The sequence below is a fragment of the Ambystoma mexicanum genome, chromosome 7q (assembly GCF_040938575.1).
Source record: "Ambystoma mexicanum isolate Mex_15411 chromosome 7q, UKY_AmexF1_1, whole genome shotgun sequence".
NCBI classification, from domain to species: Eukaryota; Metazoa; Chordata; class Amphibia; order Caudata; family Ambystomatidae; genus Ambystoma; species Ambystoma mexicanum.
In genome coordinates, this window is record NC_090941.1 from 102,415,808 (window position 1) to 102,441,856 (window position 26,049).

General features: G+C 42.2%; 1 protein-coding gene across 2 annotated transcripts in view; it reads left to right on the top strand.

Moving 5' to 3' along the window:
* NLGN4X (neuroligin 4 X-linked) overlaps positions 1 to 26,049 on the top strand; it is a 958,019-nt gene that overhangs the window by 387,391 nt on the left and 544,579 nt on the right. For both annotated transcript variants that reach the window (XM_069639359.1, XM_069639357.1), the window contains one exon: positions 13,451 to 14,266. In XM_069639359.1, the coding sequence (XP_069495460.1) occupies positions 13,795 to 14,266 (472 nt within the window). In that variant the 5' untranslated portion in view covers positions 13,451 to 13,794. The remainder of the gene's footprint in view (positions 1 to 13,450; positions 14,267 to 26,049) is intronic.

The window sequence follows — 26,049 nt, forward strand, 5'->3', positions numbered from 1 at the left end:
TGAATTGTGGTAGAGGCCCCTGTGCTATTCTGTTGTCATGGGGGTATTATTATTATTATTATTATTATTATTATTATTATTATTATTATTATTATTATTATTATTATTATTATTATTATTATTATTATTATTTCATGTGTGTATACTGCGCCAATATAGTGCTCTCAGAGCATTTTCCAAGTTTAGGTGAATTGAGTCCCGGCCATGGACCACATTCCCTTAGTCTGCTGGAGCATATTGACAGGACAAATTGAGATATGGAGGATGAATGCAGTACAGTAGGAATGGTTAGTCACAAACACAGGTTAGAAAGTACAAGGAAAAGATAGGGATAAAGAACAGTACATTTAAGCATAAAGTCTGAGTGAGTGAGGGGCTCAGGAAATGCTCAGGCTATCATAAGTATATTGGGCAATGTAGAATTTAATCTTTCAATATTGAGAGAACCCTCTCTTTTAAAAAATGTCTAAATAGGTTGGCTGTCCAAAGACCATGGACACATGTTCTATATATCTGTGTTGTTTGAATGTGACTTTATCGTTGGGCAAATGGGGGTTCATAAACACCAGACTCACGCTAGTCTTGGATAACCTGGAAGGACATGTAATCCTATTTTGTGTAGGTTTTGAGATGCAAGATATCACTTCAATAAGAAATCTACTACAAGTATGGAACAAGCAGAAACACCTAGCATCTGACAAAAAAAAAAAAAAAAAAAACATGAAAATGAACATGAACATGAGATAGAAGGGGAGGGCAGGGAGGGAGGCAGGGAAAAAATGTGTGGCTTTTTAAAACAAAAGGTTTGATAATTGCATGGGTCTGTAAATATATAGGGTGAGTCTCACTTGTAAAATTAAATGATAGTGGATACATAATGATTGTAGTGAGAGGCTGACTTCTCAAAGTACTACATCCCTATCATTTTCCTAGGAACAACAATCCAGACTTGTGTCATGGATTAAGATGTTCATAATGTAAGAGGAACAAATCAGGCATTCTCTTCTCATATCTCAATTTTGATATGCGTTACCATGTCAGTTACTGTCATGCCCGCGCCGCTGGCGCACGCATTGGCAGCCATCATGGACTACTTGGTACTCATTTATCCTAATACTCCTAGAACAACTCCTTTTCACGCCTTGGTCTTTTATTTCCATTTGCTCAACTTTGGTTCTTTTTTATTTTATTCAATTAACTACATTTACCATAATGCACCTGGCTGCAGCCCTCAATTCCTGGCTATTCTCATTCATCGTTATTGGGACCACAATCCCCAGAAGCCCTAGCGGCCAGTGCTGTTTCCACCTGCTCAGGACCAGAGAGGGAGGAGGCAGATTGTCTTCAGGTGTGCTGCTACAGGTGCTGTCAATTAGCCTGCCTCAGAACAGGGCAGGGCTGTATATAAGCAGCTGCCTGCAGGAACACAGTGTCTTGCATCTTCTCCCCGCTCCTGTTTGCCTTGACCCTTTACTTTGTATGCTGTTCCTGTTGCTGCATTATCCTGTTTTGTTCCAGTGCCCTTTCCGGGCTCCCTGCCTTGCAGCCGATCACGCTCTGCTGCCTTCTACCTACAGCCCTTGTCCTCTGGGCTTCCTGCCTTGCAGCCTATTACAGTCCTCTGCAGCCCTCTACAGTCAGTGGCCCTGCTCCTCTGGGCTCACTCCTTGCTGCCCTGCTCCTCTGGGCTCCTTGTCCTGCAGCCTGCCTCACTCCGGCTGCCTACAGTCCTTGTCCTCTGGGCTCCCTGCCCTGCAGCCTACCTCACTCCGGCTGCCTACAGTCCTAGTCCTCTGCAGCCAGCCTTGCAGCCTGCCTCACTCCGGCTGCCTACAATCCTTGTCCTCTGGGCTCCCTGCCCTGCAGCCTGCCTCACTCCGGCTGCCTACCGTCCTTGTCCTCTGGGCTCCCTGCTCTGCAGCCTGCTTCACTCCGGCTGCCTACCGTCCTAGTCCTCTGCTGCCCGCCTTGCAGCCTGCCTCACTCTGGCTGCCTACAATTCTTGTCCTCTGGGCTCCCTGCCCTGCAGCCTGCCTCACTCCGGCTGCCTACCGTCCTTATCCTCTGGGCTCCCTGCCCTGCAGCCTGCCTCACTCCGGCTGCCTACAGCCCTTGTCCTCTGGGCTCCCTACCGTGCAGCTTGCAACCATCTGCTGTCTCCAAGCCCTTGTTCCCTGCACCTTTTCGCTGCCTACAGCCCTGCTTCTCTGGGCTCCCTACCTAGAGGCCCTATTCTTTTGGGCTCTCTGTCTGTCACCTACTACTAATCTCTCTCTGTCCTGTTCTTCTGGACTCCCTGCCTTTCAGCCTACTACAGTCCTCCGCAGTCCAATAGAGTTTGCCTGCACCTTGTGCCACTCTTGACTACAGACCTGCTTCCTACTTTGCAGCCTTCTGTTTTCCTGACTGCTGCTCCTTGTTCTCTTCTTTGAGTCCTATGTACTCCACCTTAGGTTATCTATTTCAGTCTAACTGCCTTTCCTTCATTTCCTTCTGCTAGATTGCTCATTGACTTCCTTTTTGCTGGATATTTCTGTTCTTGTCTTCTCATGTGTCTTATGTAATCGCTTTGTACAGAGCTTGCCTGTTGGTTTCCGGCAGGCAACCTCTGGCCCTTCCTTTGTCGCGTTTTCAGTGTTACAGGCACCCACTGCTGTTGTTCCCAGCCATGAGCATACAGCGTGGGCCTCTGTTATAGCAATCTGTGCAGAAGGCTGGAATTTCCTAAGGTTCGTGGAACACTCTTTCCCATTTCAGCATATACCCCAAGAGGGAATCCAGTTTGTTTGTACCTTTGTATCTTTTGCCCCTTTTGGCTCACAGCTACTGTTTCCTACTCTTCTTTCTTGTGAACTTCCTGCTGTGTGTGCTTATCTGCTACCTTACCTCAGCACAGCCACCCAAACCCTACTTGGGTACCCTGTGCCACTCTTGACAGAGTGCCATTCCTGACAGAATGCAAGACCAAAAAGATTCTTGTTCCATAGGCAGGAAGGGCACACACAGACCAAGGATGCTTTCTTTTCGGTTCAAGAAACCTCTGCAAAGATCTAAAGTTTTCTTAAGGACTGCAAACAAGAACCATAGTTTAAAAGACAGACTCGCCCTAGTAAACAAAGGTTTATAAGCACAGTACTACACTCACTGGCTCGCTGACCCTTCCATGTGTAACTACTATGACATTTGCAACTATGATCCGCAGTCTCTATCTATAGAAGGGCTACAGCAAGAAAATGAATTCCTGCAGATTTTGTTAGCCCAAGCAGTGGAAAACACTCATGCGGTTTTTGGCATTTCTTCTGACACTACATTCGACATTCAGCCGGTACACGAACCTTGTATTCCTTTATCCCAGGCTACCCTGTCTCAGGACCAATGTCGTAACACTGCTACAGCCAAGGATATTGCACTCATTGTGGCAGACTCTCAACCAGAGTACGCTGTTGCCAAAGTGATATGCTCAAGATCAGCTTGGCAAGCTACACAACCTCCCCTGACTGCTGTAAACATTCATTTAATCGGACAAGGCATTCAGTATCCTGAGGTTAGTGCAGCTGGTCCTGGGTACAAAAGACCAATACTGACCATCAGTTGTCTTAATGCTTCCCCAGTAACTGCTAACCATGATAACTCTAAGGTCAGTCTTCCTATTGCAACACCCGAATTTTCTGCTGCACCAGATTCTGAAACTGTAGAACAGGCTAATGGAACATACCTGTTACAAGAACAACTCTTAAGCCTTAAAAGACAAACCGAAGACCTCTATGGTGAATTTGTCTATCTGCATTATAAGAATCTAGCTAAGGGACACAATTTACCAGACCATCTGACACTATGTCCAACACCCGACATTCTGTCTTTAGAGTTTAACAGATTAAGGCCTGTACTGGTAACACAGAAAAGGATACAGACTTATACAGAGCAGTTGGAAGACCTGAACTTGGCATATACATACCAGTTAAAGCTTGACACCGCTCATTCACTTACTAGCCACAGTAACACAGGCTATCGTTCAGATAGTGAAGAATGGACTCCTCCAGTGGGCCAGATCGCTCACACGGCCATTACACCAAAGATCAAGTGTAATCATCTGACTGGACATTCTGCTGAGTCAAAGGATTGTTCCATTCTTGCCCTTGATGTCAGTCCTTTACTCCCACTTATAGCCTCTACTGAAGTGACCAGATCTGAGTTGTATTCTGCTTCTATGAACATTGGCACTCCTGACCAGGAGTCAGATCCTGAAACATACCCAGTACCTGTCTGGAATCCAACTTTGCCTACTGTCAATACCCCAGATCCATGTATCAACTTGGGCACACAAGACTTTGCAGGCCCGCCTTCGGAAGGCTTACCCTTTCCTGGTCCTACATCCACCATGCTACTTGTTACAAGATCTGCTAGCCCTATCTCTGCTGCTCCCCCTGCTAGTACTCCTGAATCTGCTACTGATGCCTCATCTCAGATCACTCCTACTGCAGTCGAAGCACCCCCTTCCTCTCTGCCTGCAAGGACAGTACCTGTTACAAAACAAGTTAAAAGTTCTCCTATTAAGGCTACAGCTCCGGTAGATCCTGTTGGTGCCTCTGCAGCACCTAAACTACCAGTCACGACACCATCAGTCTCAGTTGCGTCCCTGTCGGCTGGTGCTCCTGTGACACCTATACTTCCAGCTGTTACAGCATCTGAACTTCCTACTGCCATTCCTGATCTTCCTGCAACTCATGGTGTTCCTGCAACATTTGTTACTCCTGAAGTCTCTGTCGCAAATCTTCATGTTGCCATTGCTGCTTCTGACTATTTGGACGACCGTCCTAGAGCAACCAATTCAGCCGAATCTCTGGTTCCACCTTTCAGCACTGTACCATTGCCAGTCCTAAGGAAGACCACTTCTTTCAAAGCAATATATGCCATGGAGTCTGCAGCACATCTCCACAGTTCCTCAGTTCATGAATGCACTGTTGGGTTTTTGGTCCCTAAGAAGTTGTCTTTTCTGAATTATACCTCAAAGGTTCGAAACATTGGTAATGTCTCCTCCCTTCAAGACTGTCACCTTGCAGCATTAAACAGTTTTTGGTGCTTCATGATGTGCCTTTTTGGTATAGACTCTCTCGCGGTGTGACAAGCCTTGGACGTGCTCTTCTTGTTGGTCAGTCTTCAGGGGGCCTGGAGAGGGGCATGGAGAGGGGCATACTGTCATGCCAGCGCCGCTGGCGCACGCATTGGCAGCCATCATGGACTACTTGGTACTCATTTATCCTAATACTCCTTGAACAACTCCTTTTCACGCCTTGGTCTTTAATTTACATTTGCTCAACTTTGGTTCTTTCTTATTTTATTCAATTAACTACATTTACCATAATGCACCTCGCTGCAGTGCTCAATTCCTGGCTATTCTCATTCATCGTTATTGGGACCACAATCCCCAGAAGCCCTAGCGACCAGTGCTGTTTCCACCTGCTCAGGAAAAGAGAGGGAGGAGGCAGATTGTCTTCAGGTGTGCTGCTACAGGTGCTGTCAATTAGCCTGCCTCAGAACAGGGCAGGGCTGTATATACAGCAGCTGCCTGCAGGAGCACAGTGTCTTGCATCTTGAGTTCTCCCCACTCCTGTTTGCCTTGACCCTTTACTTTGTATGCTGTTCCTGTTGCTGCATTTTCCTGTTTTGTTCCAGTGCCCTTTCCAGGCTCCCTGCCTTGCAGCCGATCACGCTCTGCTGCCTTCTACCTACAGCCCTTGTCCTCTGGGCTTCCTGCCTTGCAGCCTATTACAGTCCTCTGCAGCCCTCTACAGTCAGTGGCCCTGCTCCTCTGGGCTTCTTGCCCTGCAGCCTGCCTCACTCCGGCTGCCTACAGTCCTTGTCCTTTGGGCTCCCTGCCCTGCAGCCTACCTCACTCCGGCTGCCTACAGTCCTAGTCCTCTGCAGCCCGCCTTGCAGCCTGCCTCACTCCGGCTGCCTACAATCCTTGTCCTCTGGGCTCCCTGCCCTGCAGCCTGCCCCACTCCAGCTGCCTACCGTCCTTGTCCTCTGGGCTCCCTGCTCTGCAGCCTGCTTCACTCCGGCTGCCTACAGTCCTAGTCCTCTGCTGCCCGCCTTGCAGCCTGCCTCACTCCGGCTGCCTACAATCCTTGTCCTCTGGGCTCCCTGCCCTGCAGCCTGCCTCACTCCGGCTGCCTACCGTCCTTATCCTCTGGGCTTCCTGCCCTGCAGCCTGCCTCACTCCGGCTGCCTACAGCCCTTGTTCTCTGGGCTTCCTACCGTGCAGCTTGCAACCTTCTGCTCTCTCCAAGCCCTTGTTCCCTGCACCTCTTTGCTGCCTACAGCCCTGCTCCTCTGGGCTCCCTACCTAGAGGCCCTATTCTTTTGGGCTCTCTGTCTGTCACCTACTACTAATCTCTCTCTGTCCTGTTCTTCTGGACTCCCTGCTTTTCAGCCTACTACAGTCCTCCGCAGTCCAATACAGTTTGCCTGCAACTTGTGCCACTCTTGACTACAGACCTGCTTCCTACTTTGCAGCCTTCTGTTTTCCTGACTGCTGCTCCTTGTTCTCTTCTTTGAGTCCTATGTACTCCACCTTAGGTTATCTATTTCAGTCTAACTGCCTTTCCTTCATTTCCTTCTGCTAGATTGCTCATTGACTTCCTTTTTGCTGGATATTTCTGTTCTTGTCTTCTCATGTGTCTTATGTAATCCCTTTGTACAGAGCTTGCCTGTTGGTTTCCGGCAGGCAACCTCTGGCCCTTCCTTTGTCGCGTTTCCAGTGTTACAGACACCCACTGCTGTTGTTGCCAGCCATGAGCATACAGCGTGGGCCTCTGTTATAGCAATCTGTGCAGAAGGCTGGAGTTTCCTAAGGTTCGTGGAACACTCTTTCCCATTTCAGCATACACCCCAAGAGGGAATCCAGTTTGTTTGTACCTTTGTATCTTTTGCCCCTTTTGGCTCACAGCTACTGTTTCCTACTCTTCTTTCTTGTTGAACTTCCTGCTGTGTGTGCTTATCTGCTACCTTACCTCAGCACAGCCACCCAAACCCTACTTGGGTACCCTGTGCCACTCTTGACAGAGTGCCATTCCTGACAGTTACAACAATCTCCATCTGTATTGCTTCTTCATTGGGAATTGTAACCCTTTCTTTTTCTGAAATAATACTAGCCTATGTTTTTAAATGTAAGTCGATAGTGAGTTGTTTCCTTTCATGAGATCACACATGTGTATGTAGATGTTTATACATACAGCTTTTGTTTTTGACTATTTTGTTGTTCTATGGTTGTTCTGCGCTCTGCGGCCAAATACCTCATTTGTGCATTATCAAAGGTGTAAAACAAACCAAACAATCAAATACATAAATAAAAAAATTAAAAAAAATAGATGACATTTCCATAGACACAGCATTAAGAGCAGCATGTTTAATAAAAGACATTCCATCTTGTATACTGTAATAGCCTCCAAACAGCAAGATCAAAGTATTCTAAGAGAAGGAAAGGGAAATTTAAACTACTATCCTGAAAATCAAAAACTGTCAAGCCATTACCAAACTGCAGGCAAATAATACCTTTACAGTAAAACCCTCAGACAATAGAAAATGTGTACACCGCTCACCAATTCAACTAGGAAGCAACATGTATCATTCATTTTGATATACACATATCAGAGTTTCTGAAGATAAGGACTTTTCCACCTTCATTGGACAGGCCGAATTTGGCTTAGCTTTATGATATAGGATAATTTTAATGCCAACTGGGTTTGCATATGACAAACGTGTCCACTTAAAGCATTAATATTCATGTTAGGTCATAAGAGGATACTTCTATAATCAAGCCTACCATGTTCCCTCTTTGGGATAATTGGCATGCCCTTCCATATGTGTGTATACTGATCACTGTTTACAATGATCATCACATATATTGTGATACTTAATTACGTTTATATCAATACGTGATCCCTACTGTATCTATGGCTAAATCACTTACATCTACATATTCCTGCATACACCATGACTAGAACTTGCAATTAACATACAAGCCTTTAAAATCTCTTGATGCTCATCTTCATTGAATGCTGATATGACCATCCAATATCCTCTGGAATATTGGAGAGCAGGCTTCTACTACAAATGAAAGGGGTACTAATACCTCCTACCCTGTAAAAACACTTGGTTTGGACAATCATCACATATCAGCCAACATTTGCCATTTTTCAAGTCCAATCCTTTTTGTTGTATTAACAATTGAGCTTCATTTAGAATATGTATTTATATACTACCCACCTCTAGAGCACAATTAATGTCTGTATGTAGCATTACATTGACAAAGATTGACCAAATCTGACAATATGCTTCCCTAACATGGTAAAACAAATAACTAATTTATTTGAATGGGGAAAAACTATTCGTGACAGTGGTTTTTGTCCTTGTTCTTCGTCAGTTTTGTTTCAAATGTATGTTTAAATATTGTTTCATTGGCAAACCAGTAACTGAAAAGGTTTTAGCTTGGGTGAAACAAACATTCATTTCAGCATGCCATCCTATTTGAACAATGAATGCCTAATTAACCGAAGAATATCTGAGTCCTAGTGATTTATGGAAACATGTGTGTTGTTGGAAAGTGCCTGTAAGGTCTGTCATTTCTATGTTAAAACTATTATATTATAATTAATCACACAAGTCAGTTCTAAAGGAGCATGTATGCCTGTGTTTTAATGTCAATTAACTCACCATGTTAGTTTGACAGCAATTAGTAATGCCAGCAATTTTAGTATTTGTAAAATCTATTTGATGGTGTGACCTATTTGAATATTTAATAGTCCACTAACTCCTGCAACCAATTATATTTCGACAAAATGCAGTTGCATGCAATTACATTTGATATCATGCTGGTATCTTCACATTCCATATTGCCACAGTCTAATTAACTCCCATTGCTTAGTATCAAAATAAATCGACTTCTTAAACCCTGCTTAAGAGTTTCATTCATTAATACTCAAGAAACAATTACGAATTCAAATGTATACATGTTGTGCAGCATAATAGGAATGATTGTAATGCTTGTGACAGTGGCATAATATAATGTATGGCTAAATATGACTGTAATTTAACTTGTACAAGACATGTTCAGTCATCAGGCAGCCAGCTTTGCACATACCACTACCATTTGTATTATTTATATCATTTCTCCTTTATCAAATTTAAAAGCACTTGCCACAATTGGGTTATTTTCTGACTATGAATGACAGTCCATGTAACATGCCAGAGCTTTACATATTCTTTAAACTTACACAGATAATATCTGAAATGTTTTTGTATACTTGTATTACTAATTCAACTTAGCTTGTAAGTGAATTATATTTTGCTTACTAGGAGTCAGATCTTAAAAAATATATAACGCCCTAGGTGTTGACTTGGGTGTCATAAAATGCTGTTATTTTGATTTGTTGTTTTGCTCGCCATATCTTGCATGTAAGAAGCTAGATATTTCTAATCAAAATATTCAGATTATTATCCATTTGGGTGAGTAGTATAAGGTCTCTGGTATCTAAATATGAAGAAGACTTGGTTGGGTTTAGAGAAGGCACTATCATCTTCATTAAGGGTTGGCACCTATTTCTCTAGATAAGGTTTTGTCTCTGCTGAAATATTATTTTTATAACCATGCAGCAACATGTTTTCTTTTGGATCTGCTCACCTGCTCGCCTATCAGAGCCATGGAATATGCTGCATATTTTTAAAGCCTTGATATTATATGTTGTATTGGTAAACTTGGAATCAATAACATTTGTGGTAGTGAATCCAACTTTATTGTTTGCCTTAATCAAAGCAGGTTCAGTAGATGACTGGGTCGAACGTAACTATTCTTATGTATGGAGTGATCTTGTTGGTTCACAGATTGTTGTAGTTTTACATGCTCAGCCTCCTTCTTTCCATTGGCATCATAGCATCCAATGTGCTTATTCAACTGCGTGTGGTGGTCTTGGTCACACTCCTTAGTAGACACTCTTATCATCTGGATGCCAAATTGAATCTCAGATGATACATTCGAGACACAGTTATTAGAATATATTGTGTTCCTCATGCCATGTGTGTTGGAGGCAAGTCCGGCCTGAGCAGGGGGAAGAATGGTCGAAACAGCAGGCTCACCTAATTCCTTCTGTCTGGTATTCAACCTCTTTTTTTTCCTGGTGAGATCTTTGTACATAATTGCCTTTTAGGCACTTTTATTATTCTTCCTATTTTACCAAGTGCAACAATTTGAGTCTGTCACCTTATTAGTATCTTTGATCTCCAAGTCAGGGTGAACTCTGTTGGAGTGAGAGTGTTCCAGTACTAGTTTGGTCATGATATTCATTTTATTATCCATGGCCTCTGTGCGTGCAGAGATGGTATTTAATACTTTGATTATATTAATCAGCCCAATTATTTGAGGCTCTACTACCGCACATAGTTTTGCCAACTTTGCATTGATGAAATTGCACTTGTTAGTCAGTTTAGTCAATATATTTTCAAGACTACCAAACATTGCTTAGGACGTAGAGCTGTCATTTTCTAGATAGCTTAGGGCCTCTGTGTCTGTGCTGTCCTGCAGTGATGCCTTACACCTACAAATTGCAGGTAACGACTGTGTAGGGGTGGAATGCACTGTTGTATTGGCATCCTCATTATAGGTCAATACCATTGAATCTGGTTCAGGGCTAGAAGCCCTACCAGTCTGTGATTTCTCATAGATGGCATATCCCTCCATAATTTGTGAAGTTGACAATTCTGGGCACGATGTTACCGGATTGACGGGTGGATTGGTGATAAACACCCCACTAGTGTCAGTCGTACCCAGGTTGTCATCAGTCAGATGCGCCGTATGCCTTGGAGTTTGGGTGATGAGAGCCTGCACAACAGATTCTGTCATGTATATTTATTTAATTGTTAGAGGATTAGGTACTTCATTCCAGTGTTTGGTTGATTTAACATGGAAGGACCTACCTCCATAATGAAGTCCGTTAAATTTGGGTGTGGTTAGCAGGTATGCACCAACTGATCTAAGAGTTGTATTGAGGTAATACGGGGCAACGAGGATTGGCAGACTCTAGGATGCAGTTTGTAGTGTGATTTGTGAAAGTCTACCCCGTGATCATAGCTATAAAACTGTCAAATCAGTAGAACTGTTTCCTCTTGGCATGGCACCCCTTCAGAACTTTGTCATCCTTTTATGATATTTGGATTTTGCTTGTGTACCTGATGTACTAATGGCACTGGCATCTGTCATTGCACCTGCTTATTTTCTTTTTGTGGGTCAATGGACCATGCCTTCTCACATGGATTCCTTTTCCACTGTCACATGAGCACAACATCGCCTTCATCATATGACCTAAAATTATTCATTCAGATGGCTCTATTGCATGATATTCAGTAGCCAAATATTCTTGTCCATTGTTTCAATCTCCTGGAAGTGAAAGAGGTATTTTAGCTACTAGTGAATTAAGACTTCAAATTTCTATTACTACCATAATAATTATATTTCCATTCTATGTACATGTTTCGTGTTGCAACTAGGACACATGAAAAGCACTATGGCGGTGTGTCAGCTGCAATCTAGTCACCATTTGAGAGTCTACTATAGAAACTAGGACCCCCATTGTTGAAGCCATGTGGCTGTTTGAGCTATTTGTCCTTCTGGAATTCCATACAATAATTGCTAGACTCATTAAAGGTTAATTTCAGGCATACTTCAGGGGGCGAGTCACTGTTTTAGTCGGTTCCTAATCACCTCAAATTCACAATACAGACACAATCCTCCAAAAAGCATATAGAGTAGAATAAGCATCCATTTCGGACTATGTATTTTGCTTTTCGCAAGTTGAAGTTATAGCATTTTTTTTTCTGCAGATACATGTGGTGATTCATTCTTGTATGAAATTTATATCACGTTACAGTAATATTGTAAGCATATTTTTCATAGTGTACTTAGAAACAATGCTATGTGATGCCACTTCCTGTTTTGTCAAAGGGTAAACTGTTGTGTTCCATTGCTTCCCGTGATGTCACTTTGGTGTGCGGTCAAATGACATCACTTCCTGTGATGTCATCAGAGGTCAAGGGTCATATGATGTCACTTCTGCTACCCCTAGCATTTTGGTGCAATGACGTCCCTGAAAGCAATGCCCATATCTGGCATTTTGCTCTGTTTTCTGATGTTGCAAAACGGATAGACATCTGCTCATCGAGAATAATTTGATTTTTTGGCATGATTGGGTATCCTTTGATGTCAAATAATAATGCTTTTCCTGCTATTGTAAGACATTATGTAAAATGCAAACACTAACATGCTGTTACTAAAAGGCAAACAGAGCAATTACAGTAAGAGATTGATCATTTGGCACCATAGGGAATCATTTGCTCGACATCCTACTAAAATCCACAATTAATAAAAATGGTGTAATTTTTATGAATTATTGTTTCCTTAATACATTCCTAAGGCTTGCTCTTTTACACAACGTATTGCATTCCTGCTTTGCCTGGGTCTGTGGCATCTTGGACAAACTGTGTCTTGTGCAGAGTTCATATTAGAAAGAATTGTTAGAAATCTGTCGTGTGGTTGCAAAATTACGATATGCATATTGCATACAAAATGTAAACTTCTGATGACAGTGCTATGGAATATTATTGGAAATTGTGGAGTCCTTTTCTCTCATCCCTGCAGAACTAGCGCTTTTTTTGTGAATTAGGCCCATTTAGTGTGGTGCAAAGAGAACATATACAGTGCAAAATAACTTTGCTCCGCTCTGTGAATTAGGCCCGGTACAAAGTGTATTTTTCCAGTGAAAAGTCACTTTGTTTAGTGTTAAACGTTCTGTGAATTGGGCCCTGAGCAATATGGCAAGGCATGCACATATCACCCCTCTTTCCAAATGAAGCAATACTAGTTGTTTTAGAACAAATGTTCATGTTTCCATGCAACAGTAGGCAATTTGATGAAGGTGGCTTGTAACATCCACGCTACATCTAAATCAAAGATGTATTTCTAACATTTATTTTCTTTTTCCAAATCTGTCTTCATTGCCATGATTTTGTTCGCAACCTTGACACATCATTTTACTATCTAGAAAATGTAAAGTGATATTAAATGTGAAACATGTCCAATTGATGACACGTGTTTAAGATCCCTGACTTTGTTTGTGTATGACAACTGCTTAAATCAGCTGGGTGGGAAACTGTCGAGTGATGGGATTGCAAGCCAGACAGACACTTTCTTTTCACACGAGGAAGCCCTGAATAGATTTCACTTTTCTGTCATTAGATTGTGTTGCTATATGCCCCATTGCCAGTTCCATAGTAAACATACATCCCTAGTGCAGTTATAACACAAAAAGAAAGCAATGTGGCTCACAATATTCATGAAGTACAAACGTTGTCTAGTTGCTTCAAGTCGCTTGTTTAACCCGTGTGCCTCTCTTGTTCATAGGTCTACAGAACTGCCTGAAACCCATTGGAATAACTTCATGCGATGCTGAACGACCACCTCCTCTTTTGTGTTGGAAAGTGAGACAAGGGCTAAAAGCGAACTGGAATTCTAGGATGGATTATGCAGAAGAATGTCCCTTTTGTTGTTAAACTGGAATGTATTAGTGGCGACCGTTGGAATCTGAAGGGAAACACTCAGCCCAGCCCTGCAATTCTCAAACACAAGGACAGTCCTTTGCTCTGTTTCTCTATCTCTCGCCAGCAACGTCTTTGCCCTGTTCCTTGATTTCTCTCCTCCACCACATTTCTGTGGGAGGCTGAACCTTTCTTATGTTGATGTAAACAATGTCGAGGCCAAAAGGACTGTCATGGCTGTCTTTCATGCCCCTGCTTCCCTGCGTCATGCTGAACTCATATTTGCTACTCTGGATAACAGCCCTGACTACGAGTTTTACTGCTATAAATGGTCAAGCACAGCACCCAATTGTACCCACAAACTTTGGCAAAATACGGGGCACAAGAACGCCTTTGCCCAATGAGATGCTGGGTCCGGTGGAACAGTACCTGGGAGTTCCTTATGCTGCCCCTCCAACCGGTGAGAGGCGATTCCAACCCCCAGAGCCGCCATCATCCTGGACCGGGGTCAGGAATGCCACGCAGTTTGCAGCCGTTTGCCCGCAATACCTAGATGACCGGTCGTTATTGAATGACATGTTGCCAGTCTGGTTCACTTCCAATTTGGATACTGTTATTTCCTACGTGCAAGATCAAAGTGAGGACTGCCTTTACATGAACATATATGTTCCCACTGAGGATGGTAAGTTATTCCCATGAATCATCAATATTACAATAGGTTTGATATGTGGGTGTTGCAGTAAGCTTCTTCAGTGTCAACCCATGATTCTTAATTTGATGGACACGCTGCAGTAATCAAAAGTGTTTAGATTGTGTTTTATTTATTTATTTATTATTTATTTATTGCATTTATTATAGTCCCAAACCCATGGGTATCAGGCATAGTTCTGGACATCTTACATATAGCTCTGTTTTAGAAAACAAGTGTTGACTGCACAGAGGTCCACTCAATGCACGTTCGCTAAGTGCAATTACAGTGTTAACCTGTCGAAAACAGGTATGAACACCAGCATCAGACTGATATGAAGGTGTTAATGTATGCTTATTTGACAGTTTGAGGCTACAGGGCAGGCAGACATTAAAACTACTTTCCATGCCGCTGTTGCGCCTGTGAAAATAATGAAAAAATCACCCTGAGTACAAAAATCGTTAGTGAAGTTGGCGTGAACATTTAACGCCAGGTTTGTACATATGTAGCCAGATAACAGAAACGTCGCACTGATTTGTACATTAGTGCAAAAAAACATTGGGCCGTATTAAAAAGCCTTTGCACCCAGACAAGTGCAATTTTGCCTGGTACAGCACTAGGGCAAAATTATGCACTTTAAATGCATTTTAATACTATTCCACTATTACCAAGTGCAAAAATGCATGCTTTTTTGAACTTTGGCATTTTTTCCCCTATTGCGTATACCATGCAAAACTGCACGTGTCACGGCGCAAAGTTGTTTTTAAATATGAGCCCATTGTCTTGTGCACTAGTGCAGAGTTTGCCTGGGCTTGGAAAGGCTTGGGCTTTGCCGTGTACCACAAAGGCAATGTGGTAAACGGCAGTCTGGTTCAATTCCTAACTTTCACAAGCCCCAACCCAAGAGAAATAAACGAGTATCGAGGCCTGATTCACAACGCGTTTACCATCGGGGAAATCCCATTAAAAACGATTTGCGAATCAGGCCCTAAGTGTTTTGCCTACGTTGACATCCTCAGCTGTGTCTGCCGGCCTGCGTGTTATGCCCTTCTTGGCAAACTTAATCCCCCCAGCAAACAAATGCTGACATTTCAAGTTCACGTACATTCATTAACGTTTAATTGGTCAAAAGCATTTGGCAACCTGAAAAAGCGACTGATCATATGTTGAATGGCTTAATCCTTCACTCGCACACAATGAGAAAACGAGAGGAAAATTCCACTTTAGCCTTCCTTAGGACGAAGGAAAAACACACAAAAAACGCGTTGCCTTCGCAATTAATAACGCGAGATTTGTCAAGACGTATCTTTATTTCTTCTCTGCAACGGCATGCCCTTGAACAATATTTCATCTACAGACCACGCTCGTGGTGTATGTTTGTACTTTACAACTTTTTTAAGTACACAAATACATAATACAAGTAAGCAATACTCTTTGTGAATCAGGCCCATGACTGTTAAACCAATGTGGTTAACAATGTAAACATTCCATAAGAATAAATGCCATTTTGGGGAGCTGGGGTGCAATAACGCAGTACATTCTTTTGTGCATTCTCATTTAGGGAAAGGCTTATCACAAAAAATGCATGAAGGGGAACAAGGGAGAACAAATACAACAATCTTACTAGGCCCAGTGACATTTAGAACGCGCAGGTGCATGGGAGAGGGGAAGGAGAAAAGTGCATGGAAGGGGGGTAGAAGTGGAAAGTGCAGAGCAAAGGAACAACAGATAAATAATAAGAAATCAATAAATAATAAAGGCAACAAAAAGTGGTAGGGCAGCCAGTAAATGGCAAGTGTTGGGTTTAAGGCAACAGACAGGGTATGTCTGAAAAGTGCATGAAGAAAAAGGGGGGACTGTACGGGTACAGATACAGACCCCAGTGCAAAGGGTGGCCTGGAGGCAGTGCGGGTGGGTGGAAGGGTGAGCAGGTACCATAGCCCGGTGGACAGAGGGTAGCCCAGGTGCACGGTGCCGAGAGAGAACAGATCAGCACGGAAGAGGAGGGGCAAAGGCAGAAGCAAAGAGGAAGGTCTTGAGGTGCATCAGGAACCAGAGATGGTTCTCCTCAGGTTTTAGAGTGCCAGGGAGGCTGTTCCAGAGGGAGGCCCCAGCCAAAGACAGAGATCTACCCCCAGCACATTTCTTTGAAAAATCGACTGACCCTGAGAGATTTGGAGGTAGAGGATCCAAGGGCTTGAGGGGGGAGGTATTTGCAAAGGGATCGCTGAAGCTATTTTGGACCCAGGCCCCAGAAAGCCTTGTGGACAATGCAGAGGGTTTTGAATTTAATTCTTGCATCCACTGGGAATCAATGGAGATATTTCGGGGCTGGAGAGATACGATCTGAGGGCTTGAGGCCAAGGATAAGTCTCACAGTCCTGTTCTGGATTACAATGACAATTTAGGTGTTCTTAGGAGTGCAGTCTTTAATTACAAGAATGCAACCCGCTCCAAACATGAACTAAAAACAAATATGTAGCGGATGATGTTGTGAGCAGAGGTGCTAAACTAGCCAGCAATTGTTTTAAATGTTTTTTTTAATGGCCAGGAAAGGCATGAACGCATGCGTAACATGTGAGCTTCTTGCTCATTTCCGCGAGCCACAAACTCACAGGCAAGCACTATAGAACAGTCTTACTAGCATTTGCACACCAGAAACATGTTCATGCATTGCACAAATGCATACTTGCCGGTGGTCAAATATTGCATCATGGCAAACGCGCACTTCACCATTGCAAAGCGTATGCAATGCTTGCCGAGGTGTTACCTCTATTTTAATTACTATCTATTATTAGCACATACAATCTATTTGAAAGAGCAGGTGCCCTTTATGAAGTTAGGAGCTGCCTAAGAAGACAAGAGATTGCATCTCATCCCACCTCCTCTTCGAACTGCTTGGTATCAACACTTTATGCAAGCTGCTTTCGAGTAAATCCTATTCAATTAGGTTAAGTTCTCTGCGACCTTGTCACCGGCAGACTTTTAAATGAGCTTCTTGACATGAAGAACTGTCCAGTTTTCAATGGCTTGCATTCCCAATTTCATGTTTGAAACCCGAGAATAACATGGTTGCATGCCAATTCCCCTGGAACTCTTGCCTCTATGTATGCATATACTGGCATTTGGACACATTCGTCGAATTAAAAGACGCATCCATTCCCTTTCTGTTCTGCAAAATCAACCATGGGTACAATGTCCCTTGCTTTAAAGCCAAGTAACGCACCAGAATACAGTTGAAAAAGTCAATATTACCAGGGGCTGACTTGTGTTTACAGTGGGTTTTTCCATGGAAAAACGCTTTTGCAAAGCAGGCCAATAATCTTCAACTGGACCAAACGGTTGGACACGTAGGCCAAATCCAGCAATTTAAGTTAAAAACACACACAAACAGATAGATGAGAGTTCAAGAAGAGAGAAGGTGATTCATACATGATGAATAAATAACACGCAATAAATGGGGATACATTCTGGACAGAAGAGAACATTGGACAGGTGACCTTCATAAATGTAATATATCCCTTGAAAGTGAGTTACTCCCACTGGTCCAAAACAACACGAAACATGTCTCTGCCTCAAGATACTACAAGGGGCCACTTTACATGAATTGGTCCAGTGACTGGAAACGTGACACTGTTGCTGGGCAGAGGCTTTCTGAATTACATTGGGCCTCATTACACGGTAGGCGCGAAGGGATTACCGGCACCGGTAAGGTCACCGGTGCCGGTAATCCCTTAGCGCCCTACTACGAGGTCCCTCAGCGGGTCCCGTCCTTAACGCCTGGTCTGATCAGGCGTTAAGGAAGGGACCCGCTGAGGGACTTCAGAGCTAATAACGGTACCGCAAATTGCGGTACCGTTATTACCTCCTTCCCCATTCCCATTGAGCCCTATGGCTCAATGGGAGCTCAAATGGGAATGGGGAATGGGGACTTACCGGGTCCTCCAGGGTTGGAATGACCCGGTAAGTCCCCATACCACCTACCCGGACCAGGTATGCGGTAAGGGAGTAACCATGCCACTAATAGTGGCATGGTTACTTCCTACCGTGTAATGTGGCCCATTGTCTGGTTGCACTGTTCATTTCGTCAAAATGTAATTTGTGTGCCATTTGATTAGTCCATGTGTTCCAAACATCCCACAACATGTACAACCCGAGAAGATCGCATGATGCCAGCAGCATCTCTGAGGCGGCCTTGACCATCTCACTGGCACTCCAGGTATCTCCAGATTTTCTTATGTTTCCTCCTTTGTGAATTAGGTTTAAAGTGAACACTGGAGATGCGTCCGGGCATCTCCTGGTGTTTTCCAGGGCACATCTACACAGCACACGCTCGTGGAAAAACTATTTTTGAGTGAATTGGCCACGTGTTCATTTAATATCAGATCTGCGTGACAACCTTATGAGGTAAAACAGAGGACAGTATGTGATAGAGATTAGGTGAAAGGTGCTATTCATCACTTGCAAAATAAAACAAACATGTTTATCTCAAGCAGTTCATATTCCGGCACACTCCACCATTAATATGCTTTGATTCTGTGTAATCTCTGTATGCTTGAACTACTTGTCCTACTCGATTCGAGGTCGCATACATGTTGCTTGAAGAGACATATAGAGATGCGTTACCAGTATCCAAGTGTACGAGTACATCCAAGCATTTTGTCATCAGAATTTGCACGTCTTTTTTTTTTTTTTTTTAAACCAAATATTAAAGGCAGCTCACCAAGAAGACCTTTACTTTGTCTGGTTACGAAAGGAAAACAATATAGCCATATTCCTTACATCTATTCATGGCTTCATATAGTCACGTGAAGTTGTCCCTATCATCAGCAACAGGGCTGCAGATGACGGCTAGGGTGAGTGAGGAGGAAGCAGCTGTCAAGCTGAAGTTTATTACCACTTTCCTCTGTTTATCCACCCCTTGGCACTAAGAGGAATTGAGTGAATCCTATTACAATTCCTGAATATGATTCCATAAAAGAAGTGGAGCATGGCATTCACACATTTCCAATCAGCAAATCTATTTGAAATCTCCTCAGAAAGCGCCATCTTAGATCAATGTACTATGAGAAACAGAAACAATGTAGAGACCCATAGAGGTGAGGTTGATGAGGTTTTTTTTTTAGGTGAGGGGCTGTAAGGGGTAGCTAGAGGTCAATTAAATAAAAAATGGAAAATAACAGGAAAATAACTTATGAAGTATCTCGAACTAGGTACATCTAATGCATGTGCTGGTACAAGAAGAGTTGAAATGCCGACTACATATTTTGGTTCTTCTCGCTTTCTGTGATCAGGAGGAGGATGCATTAGTGAAGCACAGTGTCTAGACCTAAACTTTATTTAATCAATGATACATAGCAGACATTTCTATAAACAATGAAAATTCATCATCACTGTATAGTTAGCTCACATAGAAATGGGACCGGGTCACAGCTTGATGTCAATACTGGTGTGCGAAGGACATAATAACATGGTCATATTTACAGTGCTTCATGCTAGTTTCCTCTCAATTCTAAGAACAATAACAATAGACATTTGTGTTACCTAATTTAATGGTACTCAAAAGATCAGCCTTTGGATGGATGTAGAGTTCTGTCAGTCCAGCTGATGTTCAACCCCAAGTCCAACAGGATGACAAAATATGCCTAATTGAGCCCGTAATTCACAGAGCTGTCTTGTCAGGTATGTTACTCACTGCATTGAAATTTCCAGTGAAGATAGACTGTATCTTGGACAATCATCATTTGTTTCCTTTAAATGTTATAAATGAAAGGACATGCCCAAAACTAATGAGGATTATGTTGCACGACAGCATTGTATCACTTTATGGTACATATTAACATCTGTACCATCGGCACTAAAAAGTCTCTTTTTCGCAGGTCACACAGTAGGGAATCTGACCAGCATCATATGAACTTCATAGGCAATGATATTGCTTTTAACCTGCAGATCAAAATGTAATGTCACCCACATTTTAAAAAGTGGCTTCAGGTAACTTATGACACTTAAAACAAATTCTTGTTAGCCCCACAGAGGTTGGAGAATTCCTTGTCCCGACGATTTGACAGCATTGACATATATCGATCTAATCGTATTCTTATTTTCAGTCATTCATTCCATCTTGTGTAGAACTTCATATATCGTCATCTTATCTTTATCCTGGTACCCATACTACGTACCATCTCTTGTTCTATTTTCATACTTTTACTTCTCTATTTAATCACATTTGCGTTTGCAAACATCTTGCTTTATACCGCTCTAGACCTTCCTAAAATAGCCACTTTATATTGTTACTAGATCAGTCTACGACGTTATAGACCACTCTAAGATGGCCGCTTTGTAACGTTACTAGACCGGTCAAAGATGGCCGAACTCCGATGAGACTCTTACAGTCCCTTTTCTATCGCCATATCTGTTATCAGACATCTTAGAACTTGCGCCGTCTACATAGTTGCAAAAGAAAGATGCTTAACCTCACAGCAGCTGCTGTTCAGATCGGTCCCCCTCGATGAAGGTAAGCACTAGCAGTACTACACTATCCCCTCCCCGGGATAGTACATCCATCACAAATCTGACCCGTTAGCGGGGTTAACCTATTGTTTCATTCTTGCAGGATTTAATACGTGCATATGGGCATATTGTGAGTTTTCTCACTTAGCTGCTTAATGTCCGAATGTGTACATAATCTGATCGGCGCATATACAGCTGCCGGACCGCCTGACCGAACATCTTTATACTCAGCTCGTGGAGCGTGACAGTCCGTGCTACATCATTTTTTTAAGGACATATTCACAAGGTATTTTATTTACCGACTTCCAGAAGTTATTAGCTCAGATTATCGTTCTACGTTATATATAAGGTTGTTAAGGTACGCCCCTGATATTTTTTGTACTTGCAGATCAGTCTACTTATAACAGGCTGTTCTTCTGAAGCACCGCTGCCTTGCGAGTGCCTGAATCTGAGAATGTCTGTCTCTCATTATTCCCGTTATTAGGGACCAATCCACTGTCTACATTCATTCTTCAGGTATACCTTTTGGATATGCACTAGCCGTTCTACTTCTACTGGTCATCATCTTTGTCCTACTTACATACCATCTATTGTCTTTTATTTCTCCTGTCGCTACAGTAATTAAACGCTCTCCAGTTGGAGGGTCTTAACCACGGAGGTTAATCACACTACCTGAATCACCCTTCTTGATTTTTTCTACACCTTGAGTTTGGAATACACTGCATTTGTTGGTAATTAGACTTTTTCATAACTATCCTTCACTGTCCTTATTGTGGGCTATATGGATCTTTAGGAAAGACACACTCACCTTGAAACTCTTCTAGTCACTGGGTGTTCATGTTGCTTGTCTGTCAAATCTTCGTCTTGAGCGAATCCCCATTGTGGACATAAATAGATTAACGCTATAAGATCGAACCAGCACCACTTAACCTTGAATCATGAGTTAATGTGCCCACCCAGTACAGGGTAAACTAAATTTATGTTCTTTTGTCTAATATATGGCATACAAAAATGACATAGATATGTTAACTGATGACACTTGAATGCACAGCACATGCATTATAACCTATGTTAAGGTAACAATGACAATTTTGTACAAATGTCCCTTTTTTTCTTTTTGCATTAAGAATTCAATTTTGGCCTTATGAAGAAGAGGAAAGTATCCTCGAAACGTGTCGCCACTTGAATTGGATTCCACCATTTCTTCAAATTTGCTGTGACATATTGATGCACTTTTTGCTTCTTTACTTTATAATGTTTCTTTGTGAATGAACATTGACTATATATTTATGATATAAATTCTCACTTTATCTTACAGAACTGGATCCTCTGGTTTGTATTATTTCTTGATATTAATACCTAAATTGAGTAGTGGACCCAGTCCACACATTTGAAAGTGTGCATGGGACGGGAGGGTTCCTAGACTGAATCCTCTGCTTTTTTGTCAATTGCTGACTTCCCCCTCACAAATAATATGTCTTGCCCCAAACACAAATGCCTAGGATTCCCAAGTCTGTTACTGTTACTGACTTGACAATGAAACTAAACTTCAGGTTTGCTTTCCTGCTACAAAGGCCATTCAAATGTAATTGACTTAAATATCTTATCAGACCCCCTTCTCCAAACAACACTGGACATCATGGGTGGCATGGACTGCAAGGAGATCCCAGTCTCTAGTTACACACCTTTCACATATTTATATTGGCATGCCACACAATCATGTCTATCTCCTCCCTGCTGGTTGCAGTGATCTGCACCATAGTTCTGATGAGATGTGTATATAGTATTCAATGCAGTACTCCTCCCACATGTAAACACTGTAAAAAGCAGTTAATATTAACCTATTTAACAGCTCTCAAATGATTGACCTCAGAAGAATGGCTGGCTGAGTTGGCCTACTGTGATGTGAACTTGCAATGAACAGACTGACCCCAAGTCAGAGTCAAGCATCCTGGAGTTAACTGCTATTTTCCTGATACATGCCTTGCCACATTCCCTTCAGAACTAAAGAAAGGTGGGACAGCAGCTAATTTCACAATTCAATTAATCCTGAATCCAAGACGACGTTAATGTCTAAGTTCATGGCCTATCCAAAACAAATGCAAAAGTGGTGATTATGGACACTGCTAAGGATTTACATAGTTTGTACAAGAACATACTCAGACACCACCTAGCTCAAAATCTCCCCCTAATACCTGGACCTTAACCTCCTTTGAACCCTCATCATCTGATTAGCATATCTACAATGGTAAAGTGGAAAAGTCAAAACTCTCAGTCATCCTCCCTGTCATCATTCATTGCATCAGTACTTCTCTTTGTCATTTGTTGCATTTATTTGAAATTCATATAGCGCCTTAATCCTTAATGCTGTACATAGCAACAAGATGGTACAATAATATGAACATTTTGCAAAATCTATCTGTTACATCAACCATGCTGGAGTAGATGAGACTTCAGCGATTTACAAAACACAGAATGGAGAGAGATAGATCGTAAAGAATGAGGAAGAGGATTCCAGTGCAAAGCGGCAAGAAGAGAACATGTGGGAAAGCGTGACTGTGCACATGGAGGACACAAAAGTACAAGGAGGAATTGAGAACTAGAACAGAGAGAACAAGAGGGAGTATAAAATGAAAACAGAGGTAGTTAGGAGAAAGAACATGAAGAGATTTGAAAACAAAACACCAAAAATTACATTGGAGTTGACCTTGAAAAGAAAGCCAGCCAAGAATGAGAAGAACAGAAGAAATGGAATCATGTGGGGCAAAACCGGAAAAATACACAAATAGAGGCATTAAAACAGATTTCAGGGGAGCAAGTTGAGTTAGTGGGAGACCAAAGAGTGCAGTAGAACAGTAAAAAAAGCATGCAAAAATTAAAGGAGATATCAGTATCTTACTAGCATCGAAAGTCAGGAGGGAACAGGCTTTTCAAAGGTTAAATCTGTTTAAGCGACAGGCGTGCATAGACATGCGCTGTTTACAAGATAAAGCAGCATCAAAGTAAAGTCCCAGATTATGAGAAATTGATGAAATTGGAAGCTGGGAGGTAGAGAATAGAATAAAAGGAGGAGGTAGAGAAGAAGGAATGGTATTTGATGAGAAGACAAGGTCTACAGTTTTAGTATTCTTAAGTGTAAGATAATGAGAAGATATCCAGGATGTAATAGCAAGTAGACAAGAAGACAGTTAAGTGTGTATATCAGATGAAAGGAAGAAAAAGATAGAAAAAGCTGAGTGTCATCAGCATAAAGATGATGTGATATACCAAAGGAAGAAATGACTTCAGCCACAGGTTAGTATGGAGACAAAAAAGAAAGGACCAAGAACAGATCCTTGTGGAACACTGTGAGCAAGAGAAAAAGAGTCAGAGGTTGCCCCAGCCCAGGAAACTGAACAAGTCCTATGGGACAAATAAAAATAATAAGAGCAGAACTGTAAAAAAGCAAAAGATGCAAGAGAAGCTAGTAGAATTGAGTGATAGACTGTGTCCAATGCATCGGATAGGTCCAATAAAATAAGAAAGGAGGAGTGCTTAGACTAACGTTCTGTAAGTTAAGAATTCAGCACTGAGAGAATAGCTGTTTCAGTAGAATGTATGGGGTGAAATCCTGACTGAAATCGGGGGAGAATAGAGGTATTAGACACAAAAGTAGAAACTTGAGAGTAGACAAGACATTCTAAAAGTTTAGAAAAGTAAGGTAGGAGAGAAATAGGATGAAAGTTAGAAGCAAGAGAGGGATCAGCTGAAGGCTTTCTTAGAATAGGAATAATTGAAGCATGTTTAAGGGATGATGGAAAAGTAGAAGTCAGGAGACAAGTGTTGAAAAAGTATGTAAAGTAAGAAAGGAGGGAGGGATAGACCTTCGGAATAAGAACAGAAGGAATAGAATCAGTGGGGGCAGCAGCATGATGAGCCTGAGTCAGTAAAAGAGAGGTCTCCTCATTAGTAATAGGAGTAAAAGAAGAAATGGAGGCAGTAAGGAACAGAGTCATGGGGAAATCCCTTTTAAGGTAACATGCTTTTGTCAGAGCACCAATAGAGAAATATCCTGAGGCCAATTAAGGTGTACAGGCTAAGCTCAAACATGTCTTTGGTCTCCTTGGCTTGGCAAAAAGTCCTTGACTCTGTTATTTGCTGTCAACTCTTCTCCCATCTTCAACTACAGTTATTGGATTTCACTGGATTCCATAACACCTGGATACTCATTGGCCAGTTAGTTGCCTTAGATGATACAGATGATCAATGCATCCTACTACCGTGACTGAGTAACTTGATGTTCATTGATGGCACAGTACTAAAATGGCTCAATTTCCTTTAAAACTTGTCTTGCTCATTCAGTGAAAAATGGTCATAATTATACTCTACCCTTAAGAGAGGCTGAAATCTGCTTCAGGAGTCTGCATTCCTTCTGACTGGCTGGCATTTCTTTATGCTCCCACTGGATCTGGTGCTAACATTGTGTGAAAGTAAATTCTAAATGTAGGCTGCAGAAACTCAGCTACACTTTAAACTCTGTGAAAGCTCTGCGGGTCACAACACAGTATCTGTTTTTCTCCTATATTGCCAAGCATGGATGGCTTCAAATCACCTCTACTTCATTGCCTCTAAGGCAAAGATTCTGCTCCTTTGGCCTTTAAACTTTGGCCCTCTAGTATTCATTTTACCAAATTCCATGGCACATTCCCCAGCACCAAACCACAATTTTGCATTTAGGCATTGAGTTGGTTAATGATCCATCCTTTTGACTACATGGGCATTCAGTCACACACATGGCATGCTAATAACTGTGTGAGATCAATCCCTTTTTTTATTTTATCTTGATGAATCACTTATGCTCAAGCAGTTGCCATGTGCCAATGACATCACTCATGCCATAACAATACTACACGGAATACTTTGGAAAACAGAAATCTATTTAAGATTGTGTGCATTACGACAAATGTAACCATGGCCAAACACTCTGACTAGAAGCTTCCCTACTGGTATTTGGCCAGTTAAAGTTGCTCCCTTGTGTGGTAGATCCCTGCACCACCCAGGCCCTTCACTGTAGAAACTCCAATGATTCATATATGCCGGAACATTAATGTATCAAGCAGTGGATATCAATGAAGACTGTGTGCCTGATTTACAAAAGCACTTTTCAATGGTAAAACCCCACTGAAATATTCTTTGTAAATCAGACCCTTTTTCTTTTCACTTTTCACTTAACCTCTCCTCCTCCTTAGTTTCTACCCTTGAACACTGGAAGTGTTTTCATGTTCCCT